The 14,469-nt window shown below is 35.4% G+C and overlaps 2 protein-coding genes across 6 annotated transcripts in view; one reads left to right on the top strand and one right to left on the bottom strand.

Annotated features, from left to right (window-relative positions):
* LOC115209151 (uncharacterized protein C12orf45) overlaps positions 1-3,831 on the bottom strand; it is a 41,772-nt gene extending 37,941 nt beyond the window's left edge. The window contains exon 1 of the mRNA XM_029777356.2: positions 3,478-3,831. Within this exon, the coding sequence (XP_029633216.1) occupies positions 3,478-3,544 (67 nt within the window). The 5' untranslated portion in view covers positions 3,545-3,831. The remainder of the gene's footprint in view (positions 1-3,477) is intronic.
* LOC115209148 (solute carrier family 41 member 1) overlaps positions 1,515-14,469 on the top strand; it is a 54,018-nt gene continuing 41,063 nt past the window's right edge. The window contains exons 1-2 of one of the 5 annotated variants that reach the window (XM_029777329.2): positions 1,515-1,809; positions 11,044-11,531. In XM_029777329.2, the coding sequence (XP_029633189.2) occupies positions 11,097-11,531 (435 nt within the window). In that variant the 5' untranslated portion in view covers positions 1,515-1,809; positions 11,044-11,096. Of the gene's footprint in view, positions 1,810-3,141; positions 3,410-3,986; positions 4,107-4,188; positions 4,209-11,039; positions 11,532-14,469 lie in introns of those variants that run through there. The other 4 variants (XM_036506691.1, XM_036506694.1, XM_029777319.2 and 1 more) reach the window with 4 other exon arrangements.

Below are 14,469 nucleotides of genomic sequence, written 5' to 3' on the forward strand. Positions count from 1 at the left end.
ACACAAAGCTATTCTATAGAGGGCTGGTGGAGTTTAGAAACGATGATGTCTTAGGAGGGGCTCTGGGGTTTGACGAGAACCAACTCGCCAACCTGTTTAGTAGGACTGTTAGATCGGGGTATTTGGATAATTACCTAAAATCCCTAGCCTGGCAGTGCTACAGGAATGCTCTACCTGTTCGCGAAAAGTTATCCAGGCACGGAGTTTGAGTGCCACTGACTTGCCCAAGATGTGGGCTGGACAACGAAACCGTCCAGCACACTTTTGTAGAATGTTGGGAGCTGTCAAGCTTGATGGCTTTTGTGGAACATGTGTTGTCGCATTTGGGAAGAGTACAGCTATTGGGTGGATCTATAATAAAGATGGTACTGCCGGCCGGACTCTCAAGGGAAGGTGAGGAATGTTTTCTCTGTACGGTTGCAGTACCGAAAGAGTGCGTATGGAGAACAAGAATGGAAGGTGTCATGACAGGATCCTTCATCGCTGGCCCCAGTTTGCTAAATTACTTCAGATACCATCTGCAGAGCAAGATAGGGCTGGAGAGGAAAACCCTGTCGCGTAGGGTATATGAGCAAAGATGGAAGGATGTGATGAGAAAGGTGGGTGCGAGTAACCCAGCTTAAGCATTGATAAAAGGAAAATAGATAGTCGCTGGGCCTTACAGGCTGCCGGGTGAATCCGCCCGAATTCATTTTTAATTTAAGGAAAAAGAAAAAAGGTGGTGTCAAAAAGGAAAAAAACGAAGTCAGTTAATTGTACATAAGTGAATGTCATTTGTGAATATTCTCATCCAAACTCAGATATCATTTTTGTGTGTTTGTAACGTCCTGTAATGTACCCCTCTGTGTTTGATTGTATAATCATAATAAAAATATTCATCACTAGCTGGTGATTAACACACACTGAGGATGGGTAACCACCCAGAAACTCGAATCCGCATGTATCACGTAAGGCTAGGGCTGGTTGCGATGACCTGCCCTCACAAATGCCAATTGGACACAGACTATGTCATTAACCATTTGGAAGAGATGTCTTCCTGGGGCTATAAACGTCAGTAACACTGTCCTTTATAGGACACCACACTTGGTTGGCAATTATATGTTACAATTCTGTAGTGCTACTGTATATATCTCACTCAGAGATTTAATATAGCTTATTTCTCCTTACATACATACATATACACACACACACACATACATACAGACAGACAGAGTGTACCTAGATACATAAACATGCGCACATATGCGCGAGTTTGTGTGGATGTTTAGAAACTATCAGTTTGGACATTTTTTCTAAGTAAAACAGAAATAAGTTTATTGAAATAAGACCATCATATAATAATGCTGACTGACAATAAATTAAAGTTACTTTTAACTACAGACTGTCAAACCACATAAACATGGACACGTATGTACAGATACACACGTGTGTTTGTTGATGGGTGGGTGTGATTAATTATTCATATTGACGCACAATATGAAAGCATGAGAGAAAGAGGGAAAGAGAGAGAGAATTCATTTCACATCAAGAAATTCAATTTTGTTTTCAGTGAGCTGTAACTAAGGGTGATGTCCGATCAGAGAAAGAAGTGTCACTTAAAGCATAAAAATAATCAGTAGAGGCAGGACAAGATTAGGAAACAGATCAATGTACACACACAATCAATCTGTTCTCTACACTTAATTAGTCCTGAACTACGTGGCTTAATAATCAATAGGCAGAAGAAAATCTTGACTGAATTAAGAAAGAACAAACATAAACGGTGGAAAAAGTGGGCCGAGTCATACCAAAGATGCAAGGCAAATCTGAGTAAGATAACAATAATTAAATTTTTTTGTTGTTGTTCTTATTAAATGAAAGCAATGACTAGATTGAAGAGAAGAGTATTGATTGTAGTATTGTACTTCTTAGTGTCTATCATTATAGAATACAATTGTAGCTCAACTTCTGTCAAGTTTTTTTTTCTCCCGTTTTCTTTCACATGAATATTTCGTAAATTCTAATTTTGATCTCTCCAACGAATGTGAGGAGAATGTTTCTTCAATTGTAAATTAGAAAAATTTGAAAATAAACCATATGTGGTAGGTGTGTTAGCGCACATGTGATATAAACACACACACACATATATATATATAATTCTCACGCAGTGAAGTTGTTTAGCTCCAGCTGTCCTATCTCACCTTTTCTCCATACACAGTTAACCCAGGATCACATCATCCAATGTGTCATTTTTATGTTTGCTTTTCTAGCATGCCAAGCAACAATATAAAAGTCTCTCCCTCCACTTTTTATTTTTTTTTCATTATTTTAGTCTGAAGGAATGGATTGTGCCATTGATTTTACAAAGCTCCCAAAACTGTTTGGCTTAAGCAGGGCTAAAAAAATCTCAATATGGTGTTAAGCAAACAGGTAGTCATTTTTAGCGTAGATTTTTAAAATCACCCTGTAACTTTTTACATTATGCCTTTTTCTTGGGACCCCACCACCGTCTTCAATTTTTTTGTGTTTTGAACATGAAATTCAGAAACTGTAGAAAAAGAAAAGTAATCTTTTTTAATCAAAATCTGATCAGAATTTGGCGGGATTACAACTTCAGTACTTTGTTTATGTTTCGATTTTATTTTAAGTGTATGTGTATAAAATCATTAGGAATTGCATTTTTGTCCTTAATTAATAATTAATTGAATCTGGGCATTTAAAATTTTCATTCGTAACGCAGCTGTTCAACAACATCGTACGGCGGTCAATTTCACTCGACTAAAACCCTTAAAGGTGGTGCCCCAGCATGACCACAGTCGAATGACTGATACAGCTGCTTCATCCCTTGATCCTAATTAATTTCTTATTAAAAATAAAATTATTATTACATTTATTTATTTGGCACATTCTGAATGTGATATTCAAAACAATAATTAGGAGACAGCTGTTTTTTTTGTTTTGTTCTATTTTTGATTTAAAGAAATAAAATGAAAATACAGTAAGATATTTTTAGTCCTGTGTTCGACTGCTTCTCCCAACTCTTATTGACTTCTTATTGAACAAGATTTAAACACAACTTAGGATCATAACAAACATTTCTTACTGTATTTTCTAGTCCAATGATTTATTAGATCGTTGTAAATACTTGGAGTCACCTGTTGAAAAAAATGTAAGGTGAATTAATAGCTTTAGGGCGCAGAATATACAGAGCTGTTTGTTATTATTGCAGTCTCAGCTGATCAGACTCAACATCGATTTTAATAGCCAAGGTATTAAGAAAACAAAAAAGCCCTGTAAAGTAGCAAAGCGACATCTAAAACTCCAGCATTACAAGTAAATAATCTGTGGGAATTAGGCTAACGTTTGCAAACAGTTGACGTGAAGAGTTGACACTCATGATTTTGAGAAAAATTTGTATTGATTAGAACGACCATGTATTTTTTTTACATATATTCATTGTTATTTCAACAGGTAGCTTAGGATTAATAATACACTCACTTGAATTATTTTCAACTTCTAGTAATTCTTTGGAAATCGAAGCAGCTGTTTTTCTTTTTCGTTCCATTCGTGTTAATTTTCACGTGTTTATTGTACTGATATGGTATAATGCTAGTCTACATGAAATTAAGCACATGGCTAGCCGGTGTGTAATAAGGAATAGCAGCATTTAACATTCGTCCGACTCTGTTCCGCACATTATAAATAAGATATTCAAAATACGCCTTATAATAAATAAAAATCAGCTTATAAAATTCTTTATTTCCTATCTTATCGTTTCATTTTCATAAACTCACCATTCAACTTACACCATCTGAATACAATTATTTCCATGTATTTTTGTGCCACATCGCCAAATCAAATGGTGGGATAGAAGCTGTTAGAACTAATTTTCGATGTCGTCCTCATCTTTTTCTTAACTTTAAAATAACTAGACAAAGGAATTAGTTTTAAGTTTATTAAGCCATTTTAAATTTAATATTAAAAATTTAAATATATATTAATAAAAAAATAAAAGTGCTTTTTAGAAAAAAAATGTTAATCTCGAGTGAGCGGGAGACAAAACGAGATTTAGCAAATGCAGTCGAAATATTACATGTTGGCATGTGTCAGTTTTGTTGTTGCTTGAGGTATTTATGAATGTTTTTTTAAAATATTTTTTTCACTCTCATGTCATTTGTTTATATATGACATCTCTGACATCGTAACTAGGAACTATTTTATATAAGATGGTAAGGAACGAAATAAAATGTTTCTATTGTACTAAATCTTACTCAACATATCAATAGTTTCCACAAATCATTGGATTTATGACAAACGTGTCAGAAATGTTCGGATGACTTTTCTGTGATATCTTTTTTCACATCATCATCATAAGCTTAATTTACTCTTGCTGTTTTGAAAGTACTGTAGCTTTCTTCTACTCTTTTCTTTTATTTTCTACTTTCAAATTATATTAACTTTTGTTTCCACGTTTCATTCTGTCAATCAAAACTAATCTGGGGTTTTTTTTTTTCATATTTTGTGAGAACCGGTGATAATTCAAGTATTAATTTCTGTCACGTCTCTACTCCATTGTAATTTGGAAAACTTTCATAATATGACTTTTTATCTTTATTTTTGTTCCACACTCAGTGGTGTGTATACATCTGGAGATGTTTTTTTTAACCCTAGGTAGACTGATCCAGCGAATCCATGTTTAAAAAAACATGTCAGTAGATTTGAGGGCGATTCGGGTGTTATTTTTAACACATTCAATAGAAGGCTACATCAATAGAAAGGCTACATCGTGTGGTTTATGTCGTAGATGTCTTTTAGGTAGAAGTGTATTTATGTTTTTGCGACCAAAATGCGACAGGATGTACCCATAAAAGTAACAGTTGCCTAATGTCGCCGTATCCTACATGCATTTTGTACTCACTAGGATCCAAAGTGGTAACTACATTTGACATTACTGCCAAAGTGATAACGGTTTCAGACTTTAGTGCCAAATTGCCAACTACTTCTGGCATTACTGCCAAAATAGTAACCACTTCTGACATTACTGCCAAAGTTGATATGATTTCCTTAAGAAGCATTTCTCATTAAACTTTCCAAGACGACTGAGTGTTACTTAAGTGATTGGCAATACTTATCCTTACGAAATTAATTTATCCATGTCTCATCAAAATCATATATTTTCCTGTATTTTACTTTGAAACCTATTAACATATAGAGCAGTTCTTAACTTACACCTCATTCGTGTAACTTATTTTTGCTAACTTATTTTTGTTTCCTTGCATGGATTTGTTTCTTTTAATGCTTAATGTGAATGACAATATTTCTATATAAGAAATGGATATAATATACCCATCTTTTAACATCAGGCATATACTCTTTACTCTTTTACCTGTTTCAGTCATTTGATTGCAGCCATGCTGGAGTACCGCCTTTAGTCGAGCAAATCGACCCCAGGACTTATTCTTTGTAAGCCTAGTACTTATTCTATCAGTGTCTTTTTGCCGAACCGCTAAGTTACGGGGACGTAAACACACCAGCATCGGTTGTCAAGCGAATGGGAGGAGGGACAAACACAGACGTATATGACTAGCAGGAAGAGGAGATGAAAACAAGAACAACATAGAAGCTACTGAGAAAGTATCTATATAGCTCTGGCTGAAAAGAGGTGATTAGGAGTTCAGTAGAATGCCACTTGGACACAAGCCTAGGCTTCATCAACCCAAGTTAAATCACCTGGACAAGGGTGTATGCTATATGACACAAAATACCCAGTGATTTCAGGATACAACACTGATAGTGTGACCAAGTGTCACATCTGTAGATAGATGTTGAACTGATTGTTTGACATGTATTCTTTTCCCAAAAACATTAGCAGTGTAAGTAAATCTTGCTTAGAACTCATGCCTGACAGTGTCTGGATAGTTTTCTTCCTTCTATATCCAAGAATGAGTTCCTTATTTCTTCATCCTCTCCAAAACATCAATCTTCCTACAATGTTGATATTGATTTGGCATTCGTTTCCTTGGTAGGAAAATTGCGTAATGCTTACAAGGGAAATGTATTAATTTTGGCAGGTGAATCAGTAGTACTTTACTAATGACACAATGTCTGTAGCATTCCTATTTTAATTAAGTAGTTAACAGCAGGAAAGGTGCTCAGCTATAAAACCATTATCTAAATCTGCAAAACTGCACAACCTATACAATCACAGAAAAATAAAATGCAAAACAATTGTTTTTGTTTTTTTCTTTGTTGGCTTCTTTTGCACCAGTTTTAATAGAAATGTTTTGACCTCCACAAATATAAGTTTAGAATTTTAGTCACACAAAACAGAAACTCTTGGAATAAATCAAATCTAATCTAGATCACATGAAGAGCAGCTGGAGAGTTAGCATTCTGAAAAGCTATCTACCACTTGTCAGTACAGGTGTTGTGTCAGACTATATCTAAGTACAGTCATAGTTACACAAAATCCCTTACATTGAGAAGCTTTTTCTTCTTTTCAGCTGAATAATTGAACTCTGACACTGAAGCGATAACAACCTTGAATAGTCTTAATCAACGTATAAAATGCATGCAATGCTAATATTAGCATATGAATGACATTCATATCTTCCAGAAAGAAATTGATATAATTCTTTTCATTATTCAATAGCTTATATCTAATGTTGTTTTCAATATTCATTCTTCTATCAGCAGTCAGTTACAGTTTTCATTAGCACCTGTTAACTTAGTTCAGTTTTACATTGTTTATTCTAGTGCATTTGAATCCAATTTCTTTAACATTGCAGTATCTTCATTGTTTCTTATCTTAATTTCCTCAAACTTGTTTGTAGAGTTATATACTACTTGAAAATGTTATCTATTTTCAAAACTATTTTAAATCAAGTTTAAGAATAACAACAGAACATTTACTGGAGTGAGTCATTAAAATTCATGTTGATTGGGAGTTCAAGTTTCACCTATTGATTTAGCCAAACAGTCATGCTGGATATGCTGCTAGGTGAAATATGAAGGTCCAGTAAACACAAACTTTACAATAAATTAAGTGTTATTATTAACATGCAATGATATCAAGATCACCCTTACTGTCTTTTCTTGGTTTAGTCATCTGAACTTTAGAAATCATCACAAGCTGTTAAATAAATTAAATTTGAGAGCTGAAGCTATTATTATGCATTTACACAGTGTGCAGACATAAGTGCAAAAATTCTATTTGCTTAGGATGTGCAAACCCAGATTTTCAGGAAGATGTTCTCAGCATTTTCATTGACTTCCCCCAAATTTTAAAGATTGCAATTGCACTCCCTGCACTTGGTCCTATGTTCTCAGATTATTACATACCACCTATGGGCCTCATTTGAACCATATTTTCTGCACTTTGTTCTAGTTCTTTTCACAGATTCATAAAAATGAGCTTTCTCGTGTAATCTCTGACAATAACTTTGAATTGTTCAGTTAGATTTGGATGTTATAAGAATTTGACACTTTCAGTTTTCATCAATTACTTTTGAAGACAAACTGATGATATAGCAGATATTATATTACTCACATTTGATGATGAATTCCAATATTTTATATACAGGTTTGTCCCCATTAATGGGGGTGGCCAGATCTACCTTACTCCTACAGCAACTGCTCTCACACCATCTCACCTGGTTTTGGGCATCCTCCCTCCTCAAGCCAACCCTCCTAATCTCCTCCTCCATGTTTTCTTTGGTTGACCTCACTTTCATGGTTCATTCACATTAAACTCAAGCACTCTCCTCAGAACATGATCCTCATCCATACCACAGCATTCCATTCACCCTTGCCAGCTTTTCTATCAATTCTTCCAACCCCAGCATCCCCATCAAGTCCTCAGCCTTCCTTTTGTCCAATAGTTTCACACCACACACTGCTCTCACCATTGCTCTTTCGGTCCTCAAAATTGCTATTTTGCTCTCCCTCAGACACATTTATCCCAGAATTTCACAAATTATCATATGGCCATCATACCAACTTTTGATAATGATAAATCTGTTGTTTGCTTTTACAATTAATACTGAGAAACTCTTATTTCTTCAGCAGCAAAGCAACTGTCACATTTGAATCATATATGCATTGTTATTAACCAATGATGTCATTGTCATATTCTTCTTTATTCAAGTATAGCCATTTTAAGATAGACACCTTAAATAGTTTAAAGGTAGCCACTTTAAATTTTTAAGCTAACCACCATATATATAGTCTTAATCAGCATGTAATGCTATCTGTTTTAGTGTAACAAGGATACCATAACATGAAATACATGAATTTCATATATTTGTCATATGTTAGAGAATAAATAAAATTCATTTGAGAAAATAAGTAAAATTTTTGCTTCCTGTTGGTCTGTTGAAAATGGATATATTGATCATATGTTCTCCTCTATAATTTCAGCTTTTATTTATCATGTCAAAATATTGATATTCTTAACATCAGTTTTAGTTTTTTAATCTTCTCACCAACAGTATTGTATTATGGAGGAGTTCCGGCTCTGTTTTTAAAATCTGTTATCTATCTTTTCATGCTAATAATTGAAATCGAAATCAAACACAATGACTGGCGTCCATGCTAGTGGAGCGCTAAGAGTATCATACAAGTGAGATCGTTGCCAGAGTAACAAGCTGGCATCCGTGCTGATGGCATGTTAAAAACACCATTCGAGTGTGATCGTTACCTGCGTTGCCTTACTAGCACTTGTGCTGGTGGCATGTGAAAAAAAACATTCGAGCGAGGTTGTTGCCAGTGCTGCTGGACTGGCTCCTGTGCAGGTGGCACATAAAAAGCACCATCTGAGCGTGACCATTGCCAGTACCACCTAACTGGCCCTCGTGCCGGTGGCACATAAAGCACCCACTACACTCTCGGGGTGGTTGGCGTCAAGAAGGGCATCCAGCTGTAGAAACTCTGCCAGCTCAAGATTGGAGCCTGGTGCAGTCATCTGGTTTGCCAGACCTCAGTCAAATCGTTCAACCCATGCTAGCATGGAAAGCGGATGTTAAACGATGATGATGATGATCAGTTGCTTACTTCATTGAACCTCTAGATATATATATACATGGCACCGACACGAGTGCATTTTATGTAGCACCAGCACACGTGTATTTTATGTGGCACCAGCACTTGCAAGACAAAGATGGGTGAGGGAGTGGGGGAATGGCCATAAAGGACATACCTGCTTAGCTTGACGTGTCTTCTTAAGTGCAGCAAATCCTCAGAAGTCCTGGTCCCTTGTAATCTCTGTGAAGCCCAGCATCTGAAGATCCAGAAAGTAATTTTTTTTTATTACAGTTGGTTGTGTGGCTTTTTTCTGGATCCAGTATAAAGTAACTGCAGCATTGTCTCAGGTGTAGCATTACTATTCCATTGTGGGTCTCACCTGGGCTTTGTAGAGGATCGACAATTTTTGTTAACTGATGTATTTCTTGGCTCTGATGTGAAGGACAGTCTTGGTGATGCAGTCCTAAATATGTTAGGGATCTGTGCTTGCCACAAGACATATGCAGTATTACTGTGACCTAGCATTGGGAATGATTGCAAGGTTTCTTGTTGCATGCTGCTTCAATGTTCTTCACTTCTTTCACTTGTAACAACAAATCTCTAATCTATGTAGATATAAGTGTGAGTTTGAGGAAGATGAAAACTCTTTAGACAAAGAGAAGAGCTGGCATCATTTTCCACTAAGCTGTGTATTCAGCCTGGCTGTGAATTGAAACAAAAAAGCAAAAAAACAAAAACAAAACAAAAGTATACATGGCAGTGTTAGTGGCAGATGGTGATTAAAGTCATGGTGTTACTGACATGGATGATTATTAATATCAATATTCAAATGCTTCTAAATGTTCTGGCTGATTTATTAAGTGAAATCAGATTCCAAATGACTCCACCCGAATAATTAATTTATGATAGTAATTTATTGTTATTATAATAGTTGTTGTAACATGCATGTTTCAAAGCTGCTGTGGGTTGCAGTTAAGTTAATGTTAGCATTACATATTTATACTCATTAATTAACCAGTTGTTCTCAAATTCATAAATCTTCCTCTATAAATTTGCAACCATTCTACATATACAGGGTGGACCAAAATGATCTGACACATTTGGAGGCTTAATAAAAGCACAAAATAAGAAATAGTGAAAAGAAAAATTATATTTTCTGATTGTACATATAATGCCATTTTATTTCATTAAGTTTTAAAAATTAAATCAGCTAAATGCTTCCCATCATTGTCAACACACTGTTGGAGACATTCATGAAAGTTATCGATAACTCTATGGATTATTTCTTCTGGAATGGTTGCTATTTCTTCACAAATTGCACATTTTAATTCATCAATAGATCGAGGGTGATGACTGAATACTTTTGATTTTAAATATCCCCACAACAAAAAATCACATTTCACCATTCCAGAAGAAATGATCCATAGAGTTATCGATAGCTTTCATGAACGTCTCCAACAGTGTGTTGACAGTGATGGGAAGCATTGAGCTGATTTAATTTTTAAAACTTAAAGAAATAAAATGGCATTATATGTACATTCAGAAAATAAAATTTTTCTTTTCATTATTTCTTATTTTGTGCTTTTATTAAGCCTCCAAATGTGTCAGATCATTTTGGTCCACCCTGTATAACAATACATGGCTGTGTATTTAAAAAGTTCACTTCCCAGCCACGTATTTTGAGTTCTGTCCTACTCACTGCACAACTTGAATGTCTTCTATTATAGCCCTGTGAGTTATAAACTAACTGAAAAAATGTCATCAACTATATATGTGTGTGTGTACTTGTTTAAATTTACACATTTTTAATTATTGCTGAGCAGCGACATTGTTGTCATTTCTCCTGTCAACAAGTTGTCCACTGGCTTCATATTTTTGAAGATGTGGGTTAAAAGATCCTTAAAAACCAGGTAAATGTTTGCAAGAAGAAGAACATTCAGCTGTAAAATAATGCCTCAATAGTACATTTGTCTGACCCATATAAAGATGATACAAACATTTCCATGAATTGTGATTTATCTTTGTTTTTTTTTTTAATTTCAGCGCAACATCCATTCAACTTTTGAGATTAGAAATGAAAATTTTACTATGGGAAAATGTCTTCCAGTCCAGAACATGAAAACAAAGTTCGACGTAGGATAATGGTTCCACGAATCAGCCATGAGAGCTCGAGTGGCATTGCCAGTGAAAAAGATTCCAAGACAGCCCCGTATGATTTAAAATCCAGTCACTCAACTAATATGCCTGAGGAAATTCCTCTGTCAGACTTTAGGAATGGGAATGAAAACCTGCATTTAGAAGGTGCAGCCAATAGTCTTCTGTTGGATGAAGACTTGACTAGTGATATAAAAGCACCATTGTTACCATTGCAGGAAGATGACCATTCCCGTGAAGATGAAATTGAAATAGATGTAAAAACTATATCAGAGAGTGATGAGAGTGCACTTAGTATTTGTCTGCAAGTCTTCATACCATTTATCATTGCAGGGTTTGGCACGGTTGGTGCCGGTATGGTGTTAGATATTGTCCAGGTGAGTCAAATACTTTATTAACATAGCAGAACTTTTCAAGTGTTTACTCAGGCAAGACAAAAATATATTTTTTCAGACATTTGCTTCTTTCTACAATTGTGTGTTTTAAGATGATAGATTATTAACTAGGGTTATTATTTCAAATTTTTTGTAGAACTATTTGTTTTGTAAACTTTGCTGTAGTACATTGCAGTAATGGTACTTTACTCTAATGTCCTCAGCATCTACTCTGTACAAGTGTGCTAATAGTAAGATTAACTAGCCATTCCTTTCAGAATTACCTGAATCCAAAGAACTAAATCTGTTTTGTAATATTTAGTAAATGAGAAACAGCTTTTTTTCTATCCCCTTTGAATAAGACATTGATCTACCACAGGTAGCTTTTCACATAAGTCCAAACCATGCTAGCATAAAAATCATCATCATCATCATCATTTAACGTCCGTTTTCCAAACTAGCATAGGTTGGATGGTTCGACCGGGGTCTGGTAAGCCATGGAGGCTGCACCAGGCTCCAGTCTGATTTGGCAGTGTTTCTACAGCTGGATGCTCTTCCTAACGCCAACCACTCCGTGAGTGTAGTGGGTATTTTCTATGTGCCACCGGCACAGGAGCCAGCGCAGGCTGGCAAACGGCCACGATCAGTTGGTGCTTTTACATGTCACCAACACGGACGCCAGTCAGGCGACGCTAGTAACTGCTACACTCGAATAGTGCTTTTATGTGTCACCAGCACTGGTGTCTTAACTACAATTACCATTCGAATTTTTGATGTTGACGAACTTGTCTCAACAGGTCTCCTCAAGAACAGCGGGTCACTCTACGATCCAAAGTTATCACAGCAGGCTATCCTGCGAGCATGAACTCACTACATAAAAAATGGACATTAAATGACGACAACAACAATGATGACTTTCTTGATGATCTTTCAAACTTTTCACATTGTGTGACAATGTGACTACTATGGACATAAAGATTCTAGACAAAATAATAAGCAACAACTGACTGGTTGGCATGAAATCACTGGCCAACACACACCATCATCTGCACACAGACATGCTTCTACTGCTATTACTGTGGCCTCTGCTCCTTGGAAATGGTTGATCCTGAACCACTTTCACTCAGGCCCATCTGATTTAAAGCATTAAAAAAAAACACATTTACTAATCCCTGCTTTCTCTGTTAACTTATACCATCTGCAATATCTACTTGTAATTAGGTGAACCAATGAGAGAGCTTCTGTATGGTTACTTAGCTGCTAGAAATAGCAATCAAATCTTCAATTTACATTTTACCTTCTTAAAAAAAAGAGAAAAGACTTATCAAATAATGTAATCCAGGCTACAATATGCTGCCAGAAAAATAAGACATGCAATAGTCTTCAAGAAGAGAGCAACCAACGTTAAAAATCTTTTCTCCAACAATACATGTAATATCAAAATTTGTATCCTCATTCTATCAAAATGATTGTCATCCAAGCTAGCTGAGAAAAATGGATGTGAAACAGTAAAATATAAGTTATTAATATCGTCTTTGGTAACTTGCCATTTGCTTTGTCTTAATATTTTTCAATTAAAACATTAATACATAAACTTGCTGAAATGTTATGAAACAGGATTTTTCACATAAGAAGCACCCATGCCGATGCCATGTAAAATTCACCCATACTGGTGCCACCTAAAATCCACCCAGTACACTCTGTTTAGTGGTTGGCATTAGGAAGGGCATCCAGCCATAGAAACCATGCTAAATCAGACAATTAGAACCTGGTGCAGCTCTTCAACTGGTCAGCTCCTGTCAAATTGTCCAACCTATGCCGGCATGGAAAACGGATGTTAAATGATGATAAGATAACAGGCATTGTTTTGACTATACTGATAAGACCCATTTAAAAGTTAAAATCACTTTGTTTACTTGTCAGACCTATACTTTCTCTCTATGGATTATAACTCCAAAATGATTGAGGCTCTATGTGGTTACTTGACTGTTAGAAATATCATCTAATTCTCCCTCAAACCACACTTTGCCATCTTAAAAAGGAATACATTTGATTATGAAATAGGTATGGTCATGGTTGAAGCATCCTTTGGTCACAGCTATGTCTTCTTCATAAGATTTCTCTTGTGGAACATTAACAAAAACAACTTCAAATTTATGAGATGAACTGTTATATAGAATACATATCAATTCATATACTTTAATCATTGTCATCAACATTTCATATCTGCTTTTTTTTTTTTAACTTTTCTTTCCATGCTGGCGTAGATTGGATGGGTTGTAATGATTCAAATCAGTTCTTATTCAGACTTACTACCATCCTAAACAGGTTGGAGAACCACATCTCACACATATATTTTTCCCCATTTTGGCTTGTATTCTATGGCTGGATATCAATTCCTATCACCAACCACTTTATTGTGTGCTGGAGGCATTTTATCTTGGCACCAGCACTAGCAAGGTTGTCAGTCATATCACATCCTTGACATGATAAATTCTGTAGTGCAGGTGCCATAATGATAAGTTACATAATTTCACCTGCTTTATCTACAACACTGGATGATTTAACCTAGATATTAACTAATATATACATATTTTGATTGTACTGAATGAGACCAGACTTGGTTGTTATTATTGATACTTATTGATTGGTGTAACTACATATCCTCTATAGGGAATTACAAGCACTTAATTATTTTAGAGCAGAACTAAGTATATATTAGAATGATATTAGATGTTATAAGACACCAATTTTAGAAAAAAGTGACAGGCCCTGTTTTTCTGTTTAATATCATTTTATATTGAAAAATCTTAGTAGTTAATTTCATAGTATTATTACTCATCACAAGCATTGAACTGAGGCGGGTGTCTTATGTTGACTATAAGCTGAAACAATATATAATATTTATATATGTAGTTGTTGTTAGCCCAGGTTAGCTCTG

The sequence above is a fragment of the Octopus sinensis genome, linkage group LG1 (assembly GCF_006345805.1).
Source record: "Octopus sinensis linkage group LG1, ASM634580v1, whole genome shotgun sequence".
Classification (NCBI taxonomy): Eukaryota; Metazoa; Mollusca; class Cephalopoda; order Octopoda; family Octopodidae; genus Octopus; species Octopus sinensis.